A 24,882-nucleotide genomic window follows, 5' to 3' on the forward strand; every position below is an offset into this window, starting at 1 on the left:
GTACAATATCTTGAAAGTTCAGTTTCTTCCATTGTTGAAAGATTTATGTGACAATTTTAAGTGAGAATGAAGATGTCTGTTGGCATAGCGTACCAATGGGTGCTGTGGCTCATCTATCACCCTTGTATCAAAGTGTGAATATCATCAATCTCATGATTTTTTTTTGTTGCTGAGTTAATCTAATTTATGTTTTTCAGATGATGAAAGCTTGATTCTTCCTTTTACACGTTCACATTTCCAAAAAGACCACCCATAGATGATTAGTTTATATTTTTTTAAATTGCTTTAGTTTTATGGATTTTGAATCTATCTGTTTTTTTTGTCCCAATTTTCCTGACGGCGTTAAAATTATTAACGCGTAATTTTATGTATATTGAGGTATTTCTCTAATTGTGTTTATTTATACCTTTATTGTAATTAGTCACTCATATAAATACATATTATACAGCCCTATTTTAGGTTGAGCCACCATAAAAACTCTGTCGTTATTTTTCTCTGACTCTAAACATCAACGTGGTATCAAAGTAGGAAAACACATCACGTTCTTCAACATCTTTGCCCCAAATCAACACTTCATTTGCTCCATTTACTACCTCAACGATGTTCGATATGTCTGCAAATTTGTCTTCTTCTCTACTATCTCTTTAGCCCTCATCTTCTCTTTCTGTTAATCCCAGCTTCCCATCACATTTCAATAATATATTGCCCACTTTCACATTTTCTTCTCTTTTTTCTACTGCTCCAATCTCTATTGTTATTCAAATTACCACCATGTAATCAGTCTCGCCATCTCTTGTCCTTTCCAACATCACTAATCTCGTCTCCATCAAACTTGATGGAAATAATTATCTTTTGTGGAAATCTTAGTTTGAACCGATTTTAATCAGTAACGATTTTTTGGGATATGTGGATGGATCTTTTCCATGTCCGCAGAGGCTTATCAATGATCGGAATGGTACTGTGGTAGCCAATCCCTCTTATTCCATTTGGGTCAACACGGATCAATGCGTTCACGGTTTGATTAACTCAATTCTCACAGTTGATATTTTTCGCAAAGTTCATGATCTTCGAACATCTCGAGAGATTTGGCTTGCTCTAGGGTGATACTTTACTAATCAATGTGCGGCCAAGGAAATTGAATTAATGCTTGATTTTTAGAATGCCGTTAAGAAACTCAATTAGTGAATGTCTGATTATCTTCAGCATCTGGAGTCAATCGCGGATTATCTCACCGCAATCAATTGCTCCGTCTCTAAAGATGGGCTCCCATTAGAGTGTGATTCTTTTGTCACAATGGTCACCAATGGCCCTACTATTCTTTCCTTTGGTGATCTGCGGTCACACCTCCTCATACAAGAAGAACAATTTCTCCGAAAATCGAATGCCTCATCTTCATATGATATTCTATCATTCTTTGATTGATCATGCCACTTCACCAAATCCATCGCTTCGAGGAAGTAGTGGTGGATGTCATTTTAGGGGCTGAAGATCTGGTTGAGGACAAGGTGGATGGTTCTCACGTGATCAACCGGTTTGGAAAGCCTCCAATGATCGATTTAATTTACAGTCATTCTCTATCCCTTATGACGATTAGTCTCACCTTCCTCTAGTCGACCTTGTGGTGGTTTGAGGCCCTATGTTCTCCCATTCACCTAGGGAGGCATTCTTGGATCTAGGCTTCATCTTTCTTGTCAAATCTGTAATGGAGCTGGGCATACTACACTACAATGTCGGCAAAGATTTAACCATGCTTTCACTACAACTAATCTATCGGACTCTTTTTTATCTCTCTCGGTTGGTGAGACCTCTAATCCAATATGGTATCTTAACGGTAGAGAGTCGGCACACATGACTAGTGACATTGGTAAAATTCTAAATCCTAAATTCCTTTATGATTCGACAAAAGTTTCAGTTGGTGATGGTCATTTATTGCCTATTAAGCAAGTCGGTAAAGCCTTTTTATATATTGATTCTCGATCTTTGCTATTATCACATGTCTATTATTTCCCTAATCTTGCTCATGATCTTCTCTCAATTACTCAATTTTGCCGTAAAAATTCTTGCACTATTGATTTTAATGGTTCATCATTTTCTTTGAAGGACCGACGAATCGGGAAAGTTCTCCTCTAGGCTGATTTTTCTCGCGGTCTTTATCCGATTTCCAATTCCTTGGTGTCGTCTCACTTGCATCCTATTGTGGCTTCTTCTGCTTCACTCACTCACCGGCATGCTCGTCCGGGTCATCTAATAAATAAGTTTTGAGTCATATTTGCAATTCTAGTTCTAAGTCGGTATCATGTGAGTCGTGTCTTGTGGGCAAATCTCATCGATTGCCTTTTGAGTCTATTAGTCATCGTGCTTCTTTTTCTTTAATTGTAATTTATTCTGATGTATGGACGAATCCCATTTTATCCAATTCTGATTTGAAGTATTTTGTATTATTTGTTGATCACTACTCTTGGTTCACTTGGATTTTTTCGATTAAAAATAAATCTGAAGTGTCTACTCACTTTCACCATTTCCGTTGTTTTATCAAAAATCTGTGCATTGCCAAAATTAAATTCCTACAAACTAATGGGGGAGGTGAATATACCAGTAATTTGCTCCAAATATATTTATGTGAAAACGGTATTATTTAATGCTTTTCTTGTCTAGCCGCCCCATCTCAAAATGGTATGTCAGAATGCAATATCGGACATTTAGCCGAAATATCTCGAACCTTATTAATCCATGCTCATATGCTTCCTTCATATTGGTCGATGCTATTCTCGTTGCTGTTTACATTATTAATCTGCTTCCCACTACCGGCTTATTTGATATTTCCCATTTTCACTTGTCTATTTGGGTTCCAATCGATTATTCGTTCTTTCGAATTTTTGGTTATGCTTGTTATCTTTTTCTTCTATCTCGTGTCTCCTATAAACTTGCATCTCATTTTATGCCATGTGTATTTTTTGGGTATGCATCGAATCACAAAGGCTATCGTTGCCTTGATAGGTCAAGTGGTCATGTTTTAATCAATTGTCATGTTCGGTTTGATGAGGAAAATTTTCCCTTTTCACAAAGTCTTTCAACTCTTAGTACCGTAAATAATTATTTCAATTCAATTTCTTCACTTAGTGTTTCCTCCAATCATTTTATTCTTCCTTCTACCTCCTTTGAGCATCAAGTTTCTCCTCCGCCTCTCTCGACTTCTCCAGCCCAACCTCTCAACATACCTCTTTCATCCTCTCGACTTACCCAATCTGGTTCCAATTCTTTTTCACCTCCACTGCCCCTCCTTTCGAACCCACTCACTGTGTCCCAACCCGACTTTGCTTCTGATCAAATTTCTTCTACATCATATCTACAAATCCTTTTTACATCTCTACCTAGCTCCTTCAATTTTGTATCTTCTTTTCCCACTCATCTTATGCAAACCCGTGCTAAATCTGAAATTTCTAAAGCAAATTTTTTTTAATCTCTATAATTCTTTTCATGAAGAGACACCGACTTACCATTCTAAGGCCATTCTTGACCCACGTTGGAAAGTAGCCATGGCAAATGAATTTAATACCTTGGTCACTAATCACACGTGGGATCTTGTACCACCTTATCCTTCTAAGAATTTAGTCAGTTATAAATGGGTTTTTAAGATTAAGGAAAAATCCAATGGAACTATCGAATGCTTCAAAGCTCATCTAGTTGTACAAGGATTTAAGCAATATACAGGATTGGATTATGACGAAACTTTTAGCCCAATTGTTAATCCCGCTACAATTTGGGTTGTTCCGTCTAGTGTTATTTCATCGGGATGGGCCGTACATCAACTTGATGTTAAGAATACCTTCTTGAACAACATCCTTTGCGAGGAAGCTTACATGTACCAACCGCTTGTTTTCTCTAATACTGAATATTCGAATCACATGTGCCATCTCCGGAAAGCCATTTACGGTTCAAAGCAAGCTCTACGTGCATGGTTTCTTCGCTTCAGTTTTTTTTATTATCATTGGGTTTCATGGTGAGTAAGGCTGATCCCTCGTTATTTGTCTATGCTTCTTATCGGGATCGTCTATATGTTTTACTGTATGTTGATGATATCCCTGTTACTGATGATACTCCTCATTTATTACGGTCTTTGATTACTCGACTTTCGCAAGAATTTGCTATGAAGGATCTTGGATCACTTCACTATTTTCTTGGCATTGAGGCTCATAACCGATCTCGCGGTACGCTTTTATCTCAAGCTAAGTATGTTGATAGCCTTTTGTGCAAATTTGACTTTGTTAAGGTAAAGCATGTATCTACTCCCTTGGCATCGAAGACTCTATTGTCTGTTGATGATGGTGAGCTTCTCGCTTCTCTAATGCTGTATCAACTTTATTTTCTTGTGCAACCTGATTGGGAAGTGTACTGTCCTCATGTGTGGTTAGTTTATGAGTAGAGGCGGCAAAATAGGTCGAGAAGCCATATTCTCACCCATATTTAAGAGTGTGAGTCATAAATGAGTTGCATAACAAACTTAAGTAGGTCATAAATGGGTCACTCAATAACTCAATAGATCGTACATGACTTTTAAATGGGTTACTTAACTATTTTAAGTGAGTCATAAAAAGGTTCTCCGATTCTTTTTATTTTCCCTATTTCTTTTTCTTGCTGTCTTTTACTTCTTCCTTTTTTTTTACGAGTTCGACTACTAAGCGAGGGCTGCGACCCTCGCCAGCCACCGATGAGGGCCATGAAACCCTCACCGAACTTTGAAAAAAGAAAAAGAAAAAGAAAAAGAAAATAGATAAAGTTCCTTGAGGTCTTCTACTTCTGAGCCAAACGTTTAGCACATCTCAGCCAAAAATTACTACTCTCTTAACCAAGATGAGAAGCCTTGTATAAAAAAAGAATCACCTACAAGTAGCCTTTACCTTTGGCGATGGAGGAAGAACATATCTTATGGCTTGGATCAAATGAAATTTGTGCTTCTGTTCTCTTGCTTGGTATCAGGCGCTGAGCCAAAACAAACTTCTGATTTTGTCTTTGAAACTCCGTATACAGATAATCTAATTTCATAAGAACAACTTCCTTGTCTTTTACATAGTGTAGAGGATAAAATATTTCGTTTGTGCATGAAGAGAGAGAGAGAGAGAGAGAGAGAGAGAGAGAGAGAAGAAACACATTGAAATCAGTAGAAGTATCATTTCTTTGAAGGCGCGTCTGCAATGTGATCGAACTGTTAAGCGAAATTTTTTTTTATCATGTTCAAATCTGCAAATCAACTGGAGAGAAATTTAAGGTTTGATAAAACGTAAGAGAGTGACTGAGAATGAAGCCACAAGTCTGATACACAAAGAAGCAAATTTTCAGATTTTAAGTACCCTCGGTCACAAAGAGAAAAAGTGGGAAAAAAGGAAATTCTTCTTGGGCATACATGTTTGAAGCATTAAGTTGAAAAGCTAACAGTCCGAAAACCCCTATAGATGCTAAAAGACGTCATAAAAAGTCTGGGACTCTCAGCATTTTGAGCGTTAATATTGCAATTAAGAGTCTCACTAATTACCCTTATGCTCATTGATGCCGGAATAATAGTGGTGGAAAACGCAAGAGAAGTTTTTGCTTTTGTGTCCATCTTTGCATAACCCCGAGTATCTAAAGAAACAATCAGTACGATCCATCTTTTAGTAGCTTGTTTTCTTGCTCCCGTTTCTTAAATTTAAGATCTCCATTTGCATGTGCATGAATGCTCTTTCACACTCTTTTTTTCCAGTGTAAACGCAGGACAACCATGCATTGCTGATGTTGAAGACGCCTCTATCATTTAAAGAGACTCGGGTCGTTGCTGAAGAGACCACAATTTTTTTTTTTTTTGGTAAGGAAGAGACCACAATTTTAGTTGTTGATAAAGTTGTTAATCTTCTTCTGAGAAAGAAAGCTTGCACCAACGTGTTAACGAAGACGATGATGACCGTCTGCTAGACCTGTATCAAAATCAAACAAGGATTTTTTTTTTTTTTTGAGATGGACGGGCTGCCGTTGAAGATGTTCGCGGTGGTAACGGCGTCCTCACAGGTAATAGCAATGCCCTTGCAGTATCTAGCATAGATGTTGGAAGGTCGTGCTTTTTCACTCATTGTGTTCGCCATCATTCAAGTTTCCATCTACTTTAGTTGGACACGATTAGGTTAAGGTTAGTTACTATATTGACTAGAGATGGCTCATGTTTGTTACCAGTGAATCATTCTATGACTAAATCCAAGCTTTCCCATAGTCTGCGTAGCTTCCTGTCTGATTCCTTTGATATTTATGACTTCTAAATATGAGTCGGTGGCCAATTTTGACAGCTCTAGCACCAGTTAACTCTCTTGTCTGTGTTCAAGATGGTGCATTATTTTGGTTGAAGCTATAAGATTAGGTAATAAGTTTACGGGTTTCTTGGTTCTTACTAATACTTAAATAGATGGCTGATATTCTATGTATTGATGTTGGTGTGACGGGCCCATGTGGACCAGGGATGGATAGCACTCAGATCATAGAGAAAGAAAGAATTTAGAGAGAGAAGAGAGGATGTGTTTCTATTACAAGTTTAGGGTGATTACAAGTGAAGGGAGAGCTCACTATCTATACATGAAGCTTATCAATTTCTATCGTTGATTACTCCTCCGGTAGAGACCCATTCTCCCAAACTACCTCATTAAGCACAAGAAATATCTTAGCCATACAATGCCCATGCCGTTCCTTATAGTCTTCTCCAATGCTCGTGAGTTAGGGCCTTCGAAAATACATGTTTTCTTGTGAAGAAATTGCCCGTACGGATATATTCAGCAATTCAAATCACCAAATCCTCACCTTTCTTTTCTCTAGAAAAGTGGGTTTAATAGTGAATTGAAATTCAAAGTGCGAAACATGCTGTAATTTTTTTTTCGCCATTCTCTCTTTTTCTCCAAAGCCGAATTCCACTTTCTGCACACCACAATCAACCGTTTCCCATAGGGGTGTGCAACCGGACCGGGTTGACCTGGAACCCGGATCGGACCACTCTAAAAACAGGGTCGGGAATCAGTTCCTGCTCAAACTAGTTCAGGAACCGGTTCCAATTTTTGGGAACCGGTTGAAACCGGTCCGATTCCCGGTTCTAGATGAAGACCCACCCGGATTGGTTTTAGACCGATTTTAGCTACTGTTTAAAAAAAAAAAAAAACTATCTCGCTTCTTTTGCCAACCTTGCGGGTTTCAAAGTGGGTTTCGAGTCTTTTGACTTGCAAAACAAAAAGGAGAGATTATTAGTGGATTTTGGTGGTAGTACATTAGAAAGAATTGCACTTGTTAATTCAGCATTTTGTAGGATCATTATTGCTTTTGGTGGATTGTAACTTCTATTATTATATTTTGGATTGTTGCTTTTGATGGATTGTCATTTTTATTGCTCACATCGGGGATTGTTGCTTTTGGCGGATAATGAGTTTTATTATTTACCTTTTACTTTGAATCATTTCATCGATACTCATATTATTTTGATGGAAAAAATGAAATCAGAAAACGAAACAAAAGGAAAACGGGTTCTCGGGTAGATCTTGTAGCTAGATAAAAAAATAGGGTCGGTTCCAAAACAGGTTCTAGAATAAATGGGGTCGGTTCTTGGTTCTAAAAATTAGGAACCGGTTATAAACAGGTCGGTTTCGGGGTCTAGATCCGGATCCTACCCACCCGGCCATGCTCACCAATAAAGATGGAAACAATAATCTTCTCTTACCCTATTTCTCTAATCCCCAATTTTGTCTTTTCATGTCTTTAATTTTCCACCATAAAATCCCTCCCAAAATAATCTCAGTTTACAATCTTGCCGTTTTGACATTTCAGCGAAATTACGGGGATGGGGGTAGTTTGTTAGTGGAGCTGACGTCAACGTGCTGCTAAAATTCTTCAGACGCCAAATTATAAAAGGAAAATGGAAAAAAATAAAAATAAAAACAAATGAAAAACATAAAAATCAGAATTTTTCTATTTTAAAAATTATAAAAAATTCCCCTTTTTAGTAATGTAATTTTTTGATAGATTAAAAGTTTAGCTAAGTTGGATTAAATATGAAAGTATTTTAGTAATATGAGTCGGATCGGGTCGGGTATAAGTTGGATATGAATTGGGCCGGATATGGGTGTTAGATTTGTATCACATGAAAATTGGTTCAAAATGATTAAATTGGTCAATATAGATCGGATCGTATTGGATTCGATACAAACCCAACCTGATCCACCCTCGACTTCCCTACGCTATCTCGTAGTTCAAGACATGGGCCTCAAGCCCACAGTCCAGCCCATTCTCAATCACGGGCATTCTCCTATGTTCTTCAGTGCGTGGCTCGCCGCGGGTGGGCGGCCCCCGGAGACCAATTTTCCAAGAGCACACCAGCAACAGCAAATCCTCTTAAACCTCTCGACCCACTCCAGCGATGCCGTCTCTCTTCCACCTCCGCCTTTCCACCACCTCAAGCGCCGTCGCCGGACTCGGCCCATCTCCGAAACCTGAAGTAGCCGGTCTCAGGTGATATATCTGCGCCTGCAAAGTTTCGAACTTTGATGCTTTATCATTAGGCTCTTTCTTCGGAGTCTTCACTCGGTCTCACATGCTTCGTATTCCGGTCCAGTGGAGCAATCCGTTTGCTCCAATCCAACTGGGTCATCTTCGGTTGTTCGAAATCGACATAAAGATATTGGAGCTTTGTATTCTTAGAAGTGTCAATTTTTTTCTGGATTCATTGTATTCGTTGGATCCTGCCAAGTGAAAAAATAATGGGATTTTCCCAACCTTTTGTGAACGTCAAGCATGAATTCTAGGGCTTTATTTGGTCCCAGAATAGTAAAGAAGATTTCGCATTTACTGTTCAGCTCTCGGACATTGTGCGACCGCGGCTTCCGCGGGGGTAAAATCAAAGAGGAATTCGAGTGCGTCGAGGAACCTTTGAAGAATATGTGGGTAACCGATTCTGATTGCTTTATGGATGATGCGCGTATTTTAAGCGAGTATGAATCAAGCGACGATGAATATTATTCAACGAGGCAGAACTTCCGTGCTAATGTGAGGGTTGACGCGGAGAAAGTCCTGCGAATTCTTCAACAAGATGGTCCGGGGTTTGATGTGAAGGCAGATTTAGAGGAACTTCGGATAAGAGTTTCGGGGCTTCTCGTGAGGGAAGTCCTTTTGGGCATATTGAGACGCACTGAGTTTGCTAATAAGAGTAGGTGGGTGAAGCTGGGGTATAAGTTCTTTGTATGGTCGGGTATGCAGGATAATTACAGGCATACGACAGATGCATACCACTTGATGATGAAGGTCTTTGCAGAGTGCGATGAGTTCAAGGCAATGTGGAGACTAGTCGATGAGATGATTGAAAAAGGATTTCCAACGACTGCTCGGACGTTTAATATATTGATATGTACGTGTGGAGAGGTTGGCTTGGCCAGGAGAGTTGTGGAGAGGTTCATAAAGTCCAAGGTGTTTAACTATAGGCCATTTAAACATTCGTATAATGCTATCTTGCATTCCCTTGTTGCCCTGAAGCAGTATAAATTGATCGAGTGGGTTTATCAGCAGATGTTAGCTGAGGGGCTTTCTCCTGACATCTTGACTTATAACATACTTATGTATGCGAAGTATAGGCTAGGGAAATTAGATCAATTTTACAGATTGTATGATGAGATGGGCAGGCTTGGGTTTTCTCCAGATTTTCATACGTATAACCTATTTCTTCATGTCCTTGGTAAAGGAGATAAGCCATATGCAGCTCTTATTCTCCTTAATCACATGAGGGAAGTGGGGTTTGATCCCAGTGTTCTTCACTTCACAACATTGATGGATGGATTGAGCCGAGCAGGGAATTTAGATGCCTGCAAGTATTTCTTTGATGAAATGATAAAAAATAATTGCAAGCCCGACGTTGTATGTTACACTGTTCTGATCACAGGATATGTAGTGGCCGGGGAGCTTGAGAAAGCCATTGAAATGTTCAACAAGATGATTAGTGATGGCCAGCTACCAAATGTGTTTACTTACAATTCCATGATTCGTGGCTATTGTATGGCTGGTCATTTTGCAGAGGCATGTTCCATGTTGAATGAAATGGAAATGAGAGGTTGCAATCCTAATTTTCTTGTATACAGCACTTTAGTGAGTTATCTGCGAAATGCCGGCAAGCTTTCTGAAGCTCACTCGGTAATAAGACACATGGTGGACAAGGGGCAGTATGTGCACCTGGTTTCCAAGCTTAAGGGCTATAAGAGATGTTAAGTTTTGTGCAATGTATGGGTGGATCCTCGGGGCAATACTTGAATACAATGCCACAGACATCGTGTACAACAGGGACACAGCGTAAAGTATGCAGACTTTTCTATTCTACATTTACTGCTGTTGCATAATGGGTATTTATGTAATTGTCTGGTGCCAAATTTCTGTCCGGCAGCATATGGTCTCTCGTTCTAATTGATTCATTGGGCTGTGCTATCATTACTTAATATTCCTATTTCATATGGTGAAGGCATAGTCTTTCACCCAATGTTACTTTGTAGATGGGAGGCATCATTCTCATTTCAATTTCAATCATAAGTATTGGTGCTCATTTTTTAGTGTTCCAGTGATTGAATGCTTAGGATAGGATACTTGAAGAGTTCAGGATATCAACAGTCATTTTGTAAGCATTTCTGATGTCAGCTAATTTTGTAAAGGAAAATGCTGCATCGCGTGTGGCAGGAATCTTTTTGTACGTTAAACACTCTTTTTAAGATATTGTTCTCTGAACTAGTACGACTCCTCTGCCTATGTTGCATTTAGAGAAATATACTCGTTGAGTCTTTGCTTTGTCAAAAAGGGAATGAGATTATTTGTTCATTTGGCTTGGGAAGATTTAAAAGATCATCGTAAGTAACTCTGCCTGTTGTTTTGCTCAGATTTATTGCCACTACAAGAGAGCCGTGCAGAAGGTTTCAGGCCTATGCTGACAGGCTAGCAGCTTAATTTAGACGTGCCTGGTGAGACCAGGTAAGCTTTTGGCTTCTCAGAATATCGGCACTTACGACTTGGGAACTGCTCCCTTCCTTCTGTGTTCACATACTCCATCAAGACACCATCTTTATGCACATACCTATAGGATAACACTGCCCCCAAACCTTAGGCCTGATGGGGGATTGAAGTATCTCTATCCGTAGCGATGTCTTGTGGCTGAGATTATCTTGTCAAGGTGGCAAAACAATCTGGATCAAGATTCGAATTGTCTAATGTGTGGAACTGTTCCTTTTTACTGAGGGCAGCGCCCTTTATTCAATCTCCTACTAAACCATTCACCCCTGTAGTTGGTAAGGTTAGACTGGCACACCACACAAGCTATAGAGCACCATATGCAGTTTCTTGTTTTTCTCCCGATGGGGTTGTTCACATCCTCTGTATTGTGAAGGCATCTCAATTGAGATGGCAATCGAGTATATTTATGAAGTCATCGGCCCGACCTCTGTCGGGGTAATCTTAATGCTCGTATTCCTCTGCGAAATTCATCTAGCTTGTAGGTCGGATCTCTTTTGTGCGCGAATGCACAAATGATGCTTTTGTAAGATCTGGTCGTGTATTGTTTTTTTGAGCAAATTATTCGAGGGCCGCGAATCTAAGGAGATCGTGCTTTGGTGGTGGGTTCTGGGAGGTGGATGGCTGGTCAAAGGTTTGAATTCTAATTTCTAAAAGCGTGAATGTGACCCCACCAACGTGAATATTCGGACGCATTGCTCATGCCTGCCTCCATAATTCATTCCCACCCTTTCTCGCTACACTTACGCCATTCAGGACTCATCATAGAAAGCACCTTCGTGCCTCGTAACATCACATTTTTTTTTTTATATTATATTATCTCAAAGTCTGAAGTACGACAGTCCCAATTGATTTTAAAAAGTGAATTGATAAAGCAATTATACTTCTTCATGTTTAAAGGGGTCGGTCCATGCACGCCTTTGTGAAGAAAACGACGTATTTAAGAAAAATTGGCGTTGAAATGGGGAATCGGGCATGCTTGGTGACCAAATCCAAGTCACCTTGATCGGTTGTGGGCGAGATGCAGAAGTCAAATCGATACCTCCTCTTTAATATTTGCCTGAAACATCTGATGTATACGTACGGGTACGATCGAAATCATCACATGAACTAACTAAAAACGGGCACATTTTGTCAAATCGACTGAGCGTTTGTATTTCGCATCTTTAGACGGTCCGTATAGTAGGCTAGGCTACGATGTTCCATGATACTAGCCAAACAATCCACACTCGATTATTTCAAGTAGCTTGTGAATCAAGCAGAGCAAAAGTGGTGTGGCCTACCAGCAGCCTCGGATGATTCAGACAAATGCTATCGATTTACACTCGGATGGAAAATGACCCTTGAACAGATGGAAGATGAAGAGGAAACTGGTGCCGCTAGACTCCAATCATCACACACGCAAATTTTAAGAGCATCGACATTTCCGAGTGCAACGAAACATAGGCAAAATCTCTTGCAAAGACAATCTCTCAGTTACGTGCGCTGGTTATTTACGTCGACAACGACAATTGCAGCGACCGATTTCACAAGAAAACAAAAGGAAAGAAACATGAACATGCCGGAACATCGGTTACAAGTAAAAACCCCCCATAACATGTGTATGTGCCCTCCTCAGTCCTCACGCAGCCTACCTCTTCGGGCTAAACTCTGTTCGTCTGCTTTCCACATGGCCGAAACTAAGCAAAAGAAAAAGAAAATTTCTCAGAGCAATCCCCGGCGTTTTAACAGATTAATATATAGCGTCGGCAGAAGCTTGGAAGTAGTAAGGATTCCCTCATTTCTTGTCGGATTTCTTGTCGTCTTTCTTTTCATCTTTCTTGTCGTCCTTCTTCCCTTCCTTCTTCTCTTCTTTGGCAGGCCCGACCGAAATTATGTCCACTTTCCCGAGTTTCTTCAGTTTCTTCGCCACCGCCACTGTGTCCATTTGCCCTATCACCGTCAGCTTCTGGTCCTTCATGTCCGCCGCTATTGAATCCACCCCTGTTTTTCCCATTTAATTCACGTTAATCGGACAGAAAAAGAAAAGATCTTTCTGTTGGCTTTAAAAAAGACTTGGGAAATCAAAAGGAAGAACCCTTTGAACTTAAGCCCAGGAAGACTCCGGAATACGCGAGAAGGAAGATTCAGAAGGTGAAAGAGAGGGGGAGCTAAGCCAACCATAGATGTCGGCTGCTGCTTCCATGGCTTTCTGCTTCGTCTTTTCATCCGTCATGGTCAGGATCTTCAACACCACCTTCTGTTGCATGATTCAGAACAGAGTATATGTGAACATGGATACATCAGGTCCAAGTTCAGAGAAACCCAAAACAGGAACAGGACAAGAAGAGATCAGAGGAAATTCTTTACCTGGGCCATTCTGGAGGTGGAAGACAACAGGAACCCGCTGAAAGGACAAACAATGTGAAAGGGGTTTCGGGTTACAAGAGAGAGAGAGATTGAGTTGTATTCCAAAGGACGTGCGAGCCTTTTATATACACTCCTCAGGGGCCGTAACATCACACGTATTTCTTTTTCTCCATTTATTACGTAGGATGACTTGTCTCTTTTGTTGGGAAGCTGGTATTTTTTTTGGTTATTCGACCAAAAAAATATATATATACACGGACGATCCTTGAATTTTGACTTAGGGTCTGTTTGGCAGTAATTCTGTTCCCAAAAAATGATTCTAATTAAAATCACTTTTTTTGATTCCGTTCCCTGGATGATTTTTTGAGAATCAAAACGCGTTTGGTAATCGTTTAAAATTTTTGTTCTTGGAACGGAAACGTGTTTGGTAGCTGCACAAAATTTCCGTTCCCAATTTTTCGTTTAAATCAAATAATTATATAATCACATTTGATGGCAAAGAGGGAAAATAATCAAATAGTGATTATTGGAGAAAAAAAAAAGTAACAAAATTTCCGTTCCCAATTCGTTTGTCGATTTTTCATGAGTATGCGATCGTTTATATTGTTTGAAAAGTAATTTGTATTACATTTACAAAATTTGTCTAAATCATTTGTTTGTTATTATTTATCGTGACTTTTAGATTGATTACCCCAAAAAAATGAAAGAAAAGCTCCTCATTGTGCAACCGCCTATAGTTTTGCACTCTTGTAATTACACATCATACAAGCTTACAAGACCTACAACTCAACTACATTGATTTTTTCTTCACCCGACTCGACAAAATTTTTGTGCGGCTTGAAAAATGGAGAAAAAATGGAGATTTAGTTGATGACACGGAGGGTTGGGTCCAATCTTTAATAAAAAAAAAAGATAAAAGTTGAAAAAACATAATAGGAAATAAAAAATAAAATTAATTAGAATAAAAAATAAAATAGCTAAAAATTTGAAAAAAAAAATGCGTATTAGAGGTCCCTTAATATAAAAAATAAATTAGATTTAAATTTTTTCTAAAAACTAATTTTTTAAATATAAATATAAATATAAATTGAATTTAAAAATAGGCTTAAAATTTTACCAAAAAAACTAATTTTTAAAAAAAAAAGGAGGGGGGGAGGGGAAGATCTGATGACGAGAATTTTTTTTCAAAATTTTAACTATTTTTAATCTAAATTTTTTAATTATTTTTAAATTATTAAATTAAAAATCTAAATATTTTTTATTTCCTCCATTTCTTAAATTTTTAAATTTTTTTATTAAATTTTCCTTAAATAAAATTTTTAATTTAAGAAAATTAGTTTTTAGCAATTTTTAAAATTTAATTTTAATTTATTTTAATTTATGTAAAGTTGAAAATCCACGTGGACTTTTTTTTAAAATAATACCATTTTATATTAAAATTTTAATTATAAGTATGAGGGATAAGTCATAAGTATATTGTGTAAAAAAGTGATCCCCAAAAGTGTTCCAAAACACCGGAATCATCTTTTTTTTACTTCTGAAAAGTGGTCCAAAAGTGTTCCCGGGGCCTTAATCAAAATCATTTTTTTTTCCATTACCAAACATGTTTCTGATCCTTTTTTGTTTCTGGGAATAGAAACAGAGGATCAGAATCGCTGCCAAATAGACCCTTAATGTGTAATACGATCCCTGCATTTTAAATTTATTCAATGTGATCTCTGAACTTTTGATTCATGTTCAATTTAATTTTCGAAAGTTATGAAAATGTTCAATATTATTTCTGAACTTGAATTAATGAAAGAACAAATTAAAAGTTCATGAATGACATTACACATTGGATTAAAGTTTAAGATCATATTGCACAAATATAAAGTTTAAGAATCACATTAAGTTTAAAAATTACTTATGTCATCAACCCATATTAGAATTGGAGCAGATTTCAGCTAAATTTTTCATGATTCACATATTCAACGACAAGAAAATAGTCCCTGGCAGCTTATTTTATTGAAGATTATCTGTACACGACGGAGGACGATGACACGAATGTCCATACAACTTGTTTTGTCCGGTTATATGTCTTAGTCAAGAAGCCAGAATTCGATATAGACCAGATTGCTAGTCCTTTCGATGAATTTTTTTTTTTTTTGGGTTGGTCGAAATGCTTTGGATGATTCAACGATGATGATTTCTTCGTAGCCCTAAACCTTTTTGGTGGACCCCTGATAACAATCTGATGACTCATGTGACGCTGGCTCACTCTGCACAAATTTTTTACATTCATTTGAAGGGTTAATGTCAGGAAAAATTTTAAATTGATATATTTATAATAAATTTATCTCAAATTATTTTTTTGACCATTAAAAATTTCAAATTAATATATTTGCGATAAATTTATCCGAAACTAATTTTTTTTATCACAAAAAATTTCATACCAAGACATCCGTGACAAATTTAGCCATCGTTAAATTGAATTAATATCACAAAAAATTCTAAATTAATACACATATAACAAACATATGGGAAAAACCTTAAAGTGGTACACTCATGTCTCGCTACGTGCCATCTAACGCAGCAATTTGATGGTTAAATTTAATGAAAATTAATAGATGGTAAATTTATCACGGATGTATCAATTTGAGGTAAATTTATCACAAGTGTATCAGTTTGAGATTTTAAGTTATCAAAAAAATAGTTTGGAATAAATTTATCACATGTGTACTAGTTTAGGGTTTTCTGTGGCATTAATCTTAATTTTAAAGGCTTTTATTTTGTACTAAATAGATAGTAAAAAATCTAGAAAATTAATTCTCATGTATAGCACATCCAAAATGTGCAATAAATTTAATATTTTTTTTTAATAATTCTCTCTGTTGTCTAAGGGGAAATCAAGAGAAAATTTTATTTATATGTGTTTGCATGTCCCATTAGAATCATAACTTTAATATATAAACGTCTCATTGTTATGGTGCATCTTCTATCGACTAATAAATACATGTTAAATAAATTTCAGATGAAGTATTTTTTCCTGAATATAATATGACATGCTTTATGTGTGTACACTATGTTATAGCCCAAAAGAAAAAAAAAAACAGGTATTATTGCAAGAAAAGATGTGAAAAGCAAGTACTTTCCTTTTTTTTTTTTTTTTTGGAAATTTCATATGCGTAAATAGTGTAAAAGTACGAGTGTCACAAATGGTCTCCGAACTTGGATTTAATGTGCAATGTGATTCGTGAAGTTTTAGTTTGACCAATATGATCCATAAATTTTAATCCAATATGCAATGTGATCCGTGAATTTAATTTAACCAATATGATATTTGAATTTTTAGAACATGTTCAATTTAATCATTGAATTATAGGAAGACTTTCCATTAATTCAAGTTCGGGGACAATATGATACATTTTCTTATAATACAGAAATTGAGTTGAATATAGGATAATATTAGTTTTATTCGATAAGTCAAAGGAAAATGACAAAAATAATCTATGAATTTTCGCTCAATGTATATTGTGGTCCATGAACTTCGGATTTGCACTATGATTTTCAAACTTTAGCTCATTGTATAATGTTATCCTTGAACTTTTAAGTTGTTTAATATGGTCTCTAAACTTTTAGTTCATGTTCAATATGATCCTTGACCTATACAAAAATATCCAATGTTATCCTTCAGTATAAATTAATAAAAGGATAATATTGAATATTTTCATACGGTTTGAGAATCAAATTGAACATGTATTAAAAGTTCAAGGATCACATTGAACAAATAAAAAGTTCAAATATCGCATTGAATATTTTGATAAAGTTTATGGACTATATTATACAGAAAATTAAAGGTAAAATGTCGTTATCCCATGCCAATAAGTCCAGGCCCCGACCTCGGCATTCTCCTCGCGGGCCCAACCAAGATTTCACCCTTCATCTCGTTTGATTGGAAGTTGGGGGAGAAAATCGACTCAAAAGACATCATAAGAAGGAGAAAAACACCACTCCCGAGGTAAAGCAAATGAAACAACTTCTCTGGCAAGAAAAAGGAAAAAAATTAAAAAAAAAAACATAGAAACTTTTACACGGTTCATATTCACGAACATTGCCAATTGCCCGAATACGTCAACTTGACTAGAACCAAATCAGTCGAGTCTATCGCAGTCCAATTGATCCAAGGCGTCAACTTTTGTTGTATATGGTTGGAAGCAAGCATATTTCTTGTTCCTCCATTTGTGTTTTCACCAAACCCAACCGGTTCGATTTGGTTGTTCATGTTGTTATGGACTTTTTACGCAGCCCTAGCGATCGAGTACCCTTGCGAGCAAATCGAAGTGCTCGCCAAAAAATAAATAAATCTGTGAAAACTAACGAACTTGAATATAATAGAACATCCATTAGGCTTGGAGAAAATGTGTGGCTGCGACCGAATTCAAAAGGGAAAACCAAGAGCAGAACTAACTTCATAGCAGCAGGAACTACTTTAATTTCACATAATGGTGCACGCATGTGGATTATCGTCGCTGAAGAGAGAAGCAAAGGCCTCGTCGGAGGCGACGGCGACGGAGTAGACTGCGGGAGTGTGGAAGAAAGTGTGGAGGCTGGAAGAAGCCCCGGTCCTGTGGGCGTCGTAGTAGTATTGGTTGACTATGTATGAAGGGTATTGATAAAAGGAAGCGAAATGAGAGTGGCCCGGAAAAGGCCACGGCTCTGCCGCTTTCCCTGCTCTTTTGATGGCCTTCAACACCTTCTTCTCCTCCAATCTGTAACCTCTGGCGGTCAGCTTCTGCATCTCCATGTCCACCTCCACTTCTTCTACCCCTGAAAAGTCGGGTTTTGCAGATCAGCGAGAGGTTGTACAGGCGCGGGGCTTCGACCGGAGACAAAGCTAGTAGCTAGTACCATTCACTGTATGCATGACTAACAGAGACGCACAATTAAGTGGATGGCTTGGTTTAGGAATGATAATCTGGTTTCCACAAGGAGAGGACTCCTAGATTTGGCCATCCTGAGATTATTCATTCCGAGTCTGTGGTGCATAACATCGTTTAGAAGTTCAAACATCTAATCATCGCTTAACACGTGGAGAAAGGCACTTGGTTGTGTATATGAAGATGAAAACTACTTTCCGAGAGCACGGGACTCAAGCCAGGATTCGAGCGTCAAAGAAGTAGAAATGCCAGTCTTGTTCAGTCATGTCAAGAAGTCTTGTCAGATTTATCGTAAGTTCACTCAATAAAAGTTTGGGCAAATAGCAGCTAGTAGCTACTGCATTCAACCAGAATCGAGCCTCCATGAATGCGCCGAAAGGACCACCTTACACAATAAGACAGCAATGTGTAAGGAAATGAAGCAGAATGTTTGCACCTTTGAGCTTGGAGAGAGCTCTCTTCAACTTAGCTGCACATCCCTCGCAGTCCAGGTTCGGCACTCGCACTTCCACCATCATCTGCAATATCTTTTCCTGATCAGTCTTGTCTTCAGTTAGCCTTGACATAAACGAAAGAACTCCTATGGCAGTGTTGACCGTGTAGAGAGAGAGAGAGAGAGAGAGAGAGAGAGAGACTCACAGACATGGTTCTTCGAGTATGACGAAGCTCTCGGAAGCCCTTTGGGTTCTTGAAACCTTTCTCCGTGGAGAGAGAGAGAGAGAGAGAGAGAGAGAGAGAGAGAGAGAGAGGAGTTATTAATTTTAAACGGCTAGTTGCCAGGGAATGAAGGCACGGCATCATAAGGTTCTTAAAAATCCAAAACCAGAGAGAGAGGATGTCACGCGTGCAATGGAGTGGGAAATCGTGAATTAAATTCTCTGTCATGCAATTGCAGGGCCAACCCCAAGAAGTGTGCCTTGTTTGCCATGCTCTCTCTGAAATCATGACAACTACTCCCAAGTGCCAAACACCATAATTGTGGCCCATCCCATATATCATCACACCATTGCAAACCTCCATTTGAATCTGAAACAGGATTGTAATGTCGCAAAGTGGCACCCTTTAGTAATCAAAAGAAGGGGCAAAAGAAACCAAAATGTGGCCGTGTCTTAACATCACAATGGTTACAGTTAAATGTCAAGAGATAGTTTAGACTTCCACTGAGGCGTTGGATTAACTTCTGCATATGGGGGAAAAAATCTTGAGAAAAGCGAAACTCCTTTTGTTCTCTCTCTCTCTCTCTCTCTCTCTCTCTAGTCAGCTTTTTTTCTTCTTTTGCTTAAAAGGGTTGTGTTGGGGACAGACGCTGACAACTGGGAGAGGCAGTATTCCCAACTTTGGAGTTTCATCTTCTGCACGACGTCACCATCCCTGTGCTTGCTGCCCGAGCTCATGATGGGTCAGCAAAGTTGGTGATTTATCGACCGGGGAAAGACCCGCCAGCTAAAAATATTCGGACGGTCCAAGATGAGCATAAGGCCGGTGTTGATAGTGATGATGGTGTCTATATTCTCCACTTCGAAAAGTTGCGTTACGCGGGAACAGAGGCACAGCAAGAACGAAAAGAGGTCACCCCAACATTGTCTCTTCCAACATTGTCTCTTCTGTCCCTTGGGAACTCATGAGAGAGAGGATGATGTAACGATGCGGTAGGGTTTACCGTTGCTTTGGGACCATAGTAATCTCTGTAATTCTGTTTTCCATCAGTGAAACGACAAGGTTGCTGTCGCTGGGGATCTGCCGCTCTGAAATTCAACAGCCTTTTGGTTCCATGAACAAACAGAGCATCCAATATCCATGACTGTTATTCTGGCAAATAGTCTTAACAAACCAATCGCACTGGCTGAGCATTTGGATCAGTGGTTAAGCAAATAGAAAGGGACTTTCGGTCTTTTCCGCTAATTCGCTGTTGAGGTAATTGTGAGAGCAAATGAAAGGGAATTGGAACCAGTAACTAGAAAATGAAAAGCACCAACATTTCCTTGAACGATGCCAGAGACCAGCGGCTCATATCCAGTGGGGTGTTGGGATATACACCTGCATACGCTGAATTGTTCTCACAATTTACACAGATCTTGAGAATTGATGTTCCCACTATCCACCAATCCAGAAAAAAAACAGATGATATGACGAATTTTACATAATTAAGCTGCGGCGATTTAGTTACTTTCTCATCATGGTAAGAGTCACATTCATGTGCCCGCGCTTTGATTCTCAACGACCTATAAAGCATGACGTAGGTAGGTAGATGAAATGCCCTTCAACATTCAAAAGGTGCAAACAAAATGAACACTTCCATGGTTCGTTACAGAAGGAAATCCTCCCCAGTTCCCACTTCCGACGAGAGATGTAAATGCTAGATTTGTTCAGACAGGGAGAGAGACAGACAAACAGAGAGCCCACCGAAACCCGAAGAAATTTGCATCACGTGCCATTGACTGGGCGTTCTCGTTCTGGGCCTCTTGGGCCTGCTTTCGGACAGCACCCACAAGCCCGGGCCTTTTCTCCGCAAGGGAAAAACGCCCTTCTTCGAATAACTCGAGCGTGCTTTGGCCTCGCATAGACAAAAATCACGAATCACGAGGGAGAAAAACAAGAAACGAGAGGGAAAATCTTGTCCGAAAGGGCCAAAACTCCGGATCATTAGGATTCTGTTCTTAGTAAAAGCGGCTGCAACTCTCATCTCACTCTTTACTCATTCGGATCTGTTCCGGTCGAGACCCTTGTTTGTCCTCTGCCAATTTATTAATCCGATTCCGTCAGCAATGAAGAAGACTAGAATGTGGAATTCAAAGAATTACTGCAAGAATTAATCACGAGATCCAACAACTGACTCTCTCTCTCTCTCTCTCTCGTGGGGGAGTTTCTTCCTGCACCCGGATCCACCGAATCGGGTGGATCGCAACCCTTCGTTTTGTGTAAAATCCTTTTAAAGCTGGAGCTCAGTATTTTGTCTTTTTGCCTAAGCTGGGTCTCTGAGATCCAAACTCTCAGTTCTGTTTCTTCTTCTTCCTCTTTTGTAAACAGGAGAGAAAAAAGGATCTCCTCGCACCTACTGGCACGACGCCAAAGACTTTTGTCTCAGCTTCTGTGTCCTTCTTCTACACTCCAAAAGACTTGTTTGGGTCAAGCCAAAGCTTCCAAGCAGAAGGTTATATTATCCAGGAGCAAATTCACTGCACAGAGAGTTAGGAGATCTCGGCGGATGATCGTGCGGGTTCCATTCAAAAAGTGAGGAGGGAGGCGCAGAGAGAGAACAAGAATGCACAGGCTACAGAGGTGCTTGTGGTACGGATCTGGGGTTTTCCGCCACCTCGCGGACACGATCTGGAGGCCCTTCCTCAAGTCCCCCGCGCGCTCCTCCGCCGCCTTCCTCGTCCTAGCGTTCCTCCTCGTCAGCGCGTTCCACTCCACGCGCCTCCTCGACTCCTCTGCCTCCTCCTCCTCCTCCTCCTCTGTAAGTACGTCTCTTCCCTTTCTCCCTCCCTCTCTTCCGCTTTTCCGAAATTCCCCCAAATGCTTTTCACCAACCTTTTTTCATCTTCGTGCTTTTACGACTGGTATTTGTTTAATATGACTACTTAGCATGCGCACTCGCGGTTCATCACTTCATTTGCAGTTTTATCCCTTTGCGTATCAGTCCTCGCATGGGGTCCTCTTTCATTACTTTCGTTAACGACATTAATGAACCCATTACGTGTTTACATGGAAAAGAAGGACAAATAGACTTCTTCTTCGTGGTGGGGTTCTGCAAAAATAATTGAGCCCTGGGGTGGTGGGTCGTGACACGCGATCCTACGGGTGTCTCCGGTTTCGGGGACGCGCGTCATCTTCTCGTTTGTGGTAACTTGGAAGGGAAGTGAACCGACTCTTTGACTGCGCTTCTCACCAGCTCGCCGCATGATTACGGCGGGATTTTCTTATCGACTCCGTAGAATTTTTTTTCGTCCTTCCAGTAGTTGGTGCGCGGGTCCCACGACAGCTGTTTCTGCCTGCCACTGTCAACCTATTTCCCAGGAATCTGCTCGGCCCCTGAATTCTCGACTGCGTAATTAGTACTTCGCATTTTAGATTATTCCAAGATAAACATGTTTAATTATTGTCCCTGGACGCTCAACAATTGTGCTCTGTATGTTGATTGACAGTCCATTAGTGCGGCACCGAGGCCCATCGTCAACATTGCCACGAGCCACGTCTACCCTCGCAAGCCCCGGAAGAAGCTCGAAATCCCCCTCGACTGCGCCTCCTACAACCCCAGCAGAACATGCCCCTCCAATTACCCCACCTCTCTCCCGCCGGAGCAACGCCCCGACCCTTCGTCGGCCGCCGCGTGTCCGGAGTACTTCCGTTGGATCCACGAGGACCTCAAGCCGTGGGCCCGCACGGGCATCACGAGGGACGCGGTGGAGCGGGCCAGGAGGACCGCCAACTTCCGGCTGGCGATCGTGGGCGGGAGGGCTTACGTGGAGACGTATCGGAAAGCGTTCCAGACGAGGGACGTGTTCACGCTGTGGGGGATCCTGCAGCTGCTGCGGAGGTACCCGGGTCAAGTGCCCGACCTGGAGCTCATGTTCGACTGCGTCGACTGGCCGGTCATTCATTCGAGGCTATATCGTGGGCCCAGTGCCACGAGCCCGCCACCTTTGTTCCGGTACTGTGGGGACGATGCCACGCTCGATATCGTCTTCCCCGATTGGTCCTTCTGGGGCTGGTAAGACTACTTCCATCCTCTTCTTTGAAATTACTGTCATGGTCCTTCGTACTATACCCAGCATTACTAAAAGACGCGAGGAACTCACATGTGATGTGTGATTCGTACTGCGTAGGCCAGAGGTTAATATAAAGCCATGGGAGTCTCTATCGAGGGACCTTAAAGAAGGCAACAAGAGGGTTAAGTGGATGGATAGGGAACCTCACGCTTATTGGAAGGGTAATCCGGCTGTTGCTGCCACCAGGCAAGACCTTCTTAGATGCAATGTATCTGATGAACAAGACTGGAATGCTCGTATCTTTGCGCAGGTAAATGTATGACATTTAAATGTGGTTCTTGGGCTCTGGCTTGATAACACTAATGTAATGAATTATGCTTTTGAAAATCAAGGAAGACGGTTCCTATGTGGTTTAAAAAATATCGGTGGTTTAGACTAGACTGTAGTTGATAAACATGAACAAACTTGTGCCTTGTAATGGCAGCAGAGAAAGAGAGACATGCACTCATGAACTGGGTTCAGATCTTTTCCTCAAACAGAAGCGTCGTTGTTTGTGGAGCTTTAGAGACCGTTTGGTAGCTACGTATTCATGTCATCTTCAACTTTCTGTTAGTGAAACAACTGGAAAAGATGGATCCCGCTATGTCTACATTACAGTCGTTCTGTCATGTGGCGCATTGTGATAAGACCTGAATACCATGTGCAGGATTGGATCCGAGAATCGCAGCAAGGATACAAACAGTCAGACTTGGCAAACCAATGCATTCACAGGTGAAACCGAATCTTCGTGTCAAATTCTCTCCGGATCATGTGGCCTTTTTGAGTTCAGTCTTGGTTCCATTCTTCCTTTGTACTGATCCAGACATCGTGCTCCCTCCCTTGTAAACAGATACAAAATATACATCGAAGGGTCGGCTTGGTCCGTCAGTGAAAAGTATATCCTGGCTTGTGATTCCGTCGCCTTAGTGGTCAAGCCCCATTACTACGACTTCTTCACCAGAAGTTTGATGCCGGTCCACCACTACTGGCCCATTAGGGAGGATGACAAGTGCAGATCCATAAAGTTTGCCGTAGACTGGGGAAACAGCCACAAGCAAAAGGTAAATTCTATAGTGTTTGGGTAGTTCATTAGATACCAATACTACTGTATTATATAATGAAATACAAGTAGTTTCTTGCCATAATAACTAGCTGCATACGACTTTGGTTCTCATCATTGCCGACCGGACTGTTCTTCTCAGGATTGAACTTGGTTTGTTTTTAGTCAAATGCCTTTCCTTAGTGATCCTTTCCGATGATTAGGCACATGCCATTGGGAAAGCGGCGAGCACTTTTGCACTGGAAGAGTTGAGGATGGACTTGGTATATGATTACATGTTTCATCTGTTGAATGAGTACGCCAAGCTGTTGAGGTTCAAACCTGTCGTGCCCGAGAAAGCCGTGGAGTTCTGTTCCGAGCACATGGCATGCCAGGCCAACGGGCCGGAGAAGAAGTTCATGGAAGAATCGCTGGTAAAGGGACCTGCCGATACATATCCTTGCAAACTGCCTCCTCCATACGATGCTCCATCGCTCTACGCGATCCGCAGAAGGAAAGAGAACTCGATAAAGCAAGTGGAGATGTGGGAGAGGAAATACTGGGATGGTCTAAACAAGTCCTAGAAGAACAGGCTCGTTGTACATTTCACGTGCACGAACACGATGAATTCGTTTTTGCGGTGCATCTGAAGTCTTTACAACTTAAAATCAATAGCAAATGAGCAGCATTTACCCTGTATTCTTAGATTCACACAAAGATGAGCTATAAATTATGTGACATAATACAATCCTCATATTATGCACTTTGTACCTCTCATGGCTTCTTCGGCCAACTG

General features: G+C 40.2%; 4 protein-coding genes across 6 annotated transcripts; 2 read left to right on the forward strand and 2 right to left on the reverse strand.

Moving 5' to 3' along the window:
• The first annotated feature begins 8,241 nt into the window (after nt 1-8,241).
• LOC115742682 (pentatricopeptide repeat-containing protein At3g60050-like) lies at nt 8,242-11,461 on the forward strand. 2 transcript variants are annotated; one of them, XM_030677119.2, is made up of 2 exons: nt 8,242-10,337; nt 10,908-11,461. In XM_030677119.2, exon 1 carries the CDS (start codon nt 8,791-8,793, stop codon nt 10,249-10,251), a length of 1,461 nt encoding a protein of 486 aa, XP_030532979.1. In that variant the 5' UTR covers nt 8,242-8,790; the 3' UTR covers nt 10,252-10,337; nt 10,908-11,461. The 2 variants fall into 2 exon arrangements, with proteins under 2 accessions (XP_030532979.1, XP_048127641.1); XM_048271684.1 differs by lacking the exon at nt 10,908-11,461 and adding an exon at nt 10,530-10,895.
• Nucleotides 11,462-12,593: 1,132 nt separating this feature from the next.
• On the reverse strand, nt 12,594-13,472 carry LOC115742689 (heavy metal-associated isoprenylated plant protein 39-like). Its single transcript, XM_030677127.2, has 3 exons — nt 13,384-13,472; nt 13,195-13,273; nt 12,594-13,017 (listed from the first exon to the last, which is right to left on the reverse strand). The coding sequence occupies exons 1-3, from the start codon at nt 13,390-13,392 to the stop codon at nt 12,812-12,814; spliced, it is 294 nt and encodes a 97-aa protein (XP_030532987.1). The 5' UTR covers nt 13,393-13,472; the 3' UTR covers nt 12,594-12,811.
• Nucleotides 13,473-17,744: 4,272 nt separating this feature from the next.
• On the reverse strand, nt 17,745-19,051 carry LOC115742687 (heavy metal-associated isoprenylated plant protein 31). Of its 2 annotated transcripts, none has more exons than XM_030677125.2 (3): nt 18,939-19,051; nt 18,736-18,817; nt 17,745-18,189 (listed from the first exon to the last, which is right to left on the reverse strand). In XM_030677125.2, the coding sequence occupies exons 1-3, from the start codon at nt 18,942-18,944 to the stop codon at nt 17,858-17,860; spliced, it is 420 nt and encodes a 139-aa protein (XP_030532985.1). In that variant the 5' UTR covers nt 18,945-19,051; the 3' UTR covers nt 17,745-17,857. The 2 variants fall into 2 exon arrangements, with proteins under 2 accessions (XP_030532985.1, XP_030532986.1); XM_030677126.2 differs by having other exon boundaries at nt 18,736-18,857; nt 18,939-19,016.
• Nucleotides 19,052-21,253: 2,202 nt separating this feature from the next.
• LOC115742681 (O-glucosyltransferase rumi homolog) lies at nt 21,254-24,849 on the forward strand. The gene is made up of 6 exons (XM_030677117.2): nt 21,254-21,756; nt 22,445-23,010; nt 23,126-23,318; nt 23,715-23,779; nt 23,898-24,108; nt 24,311-24,849. Exons 1-6 carry the CDS (start codon nt 21,562-21,564, stop codon nt 24,668-24,670), a joined length of 1,590 nt encoding a protein of 529 aa, XP_030532977.1. The 5' UTR covers nt 21,254-21,561; the 3' UTR covers nt 24,671-24,849.
• Nucleotides 24,850-24,882: the final 33 nt, after the last annotated feature.

This window comes from Rhodamnia argentea, chromosome 10 (assembly GCF_020921035.1).
Source record: "Rhodamnia argentea isolate NSW1041297 chromosome 10, ASM2092103v1, whole genome shotgun sequence".
NCBI lineage: Eukaryota > Viridiplantae > Streptophyta > Magnoliopsida > Myrtales > Myrtaceae > Rhodamnia > Rhodamnia argentea.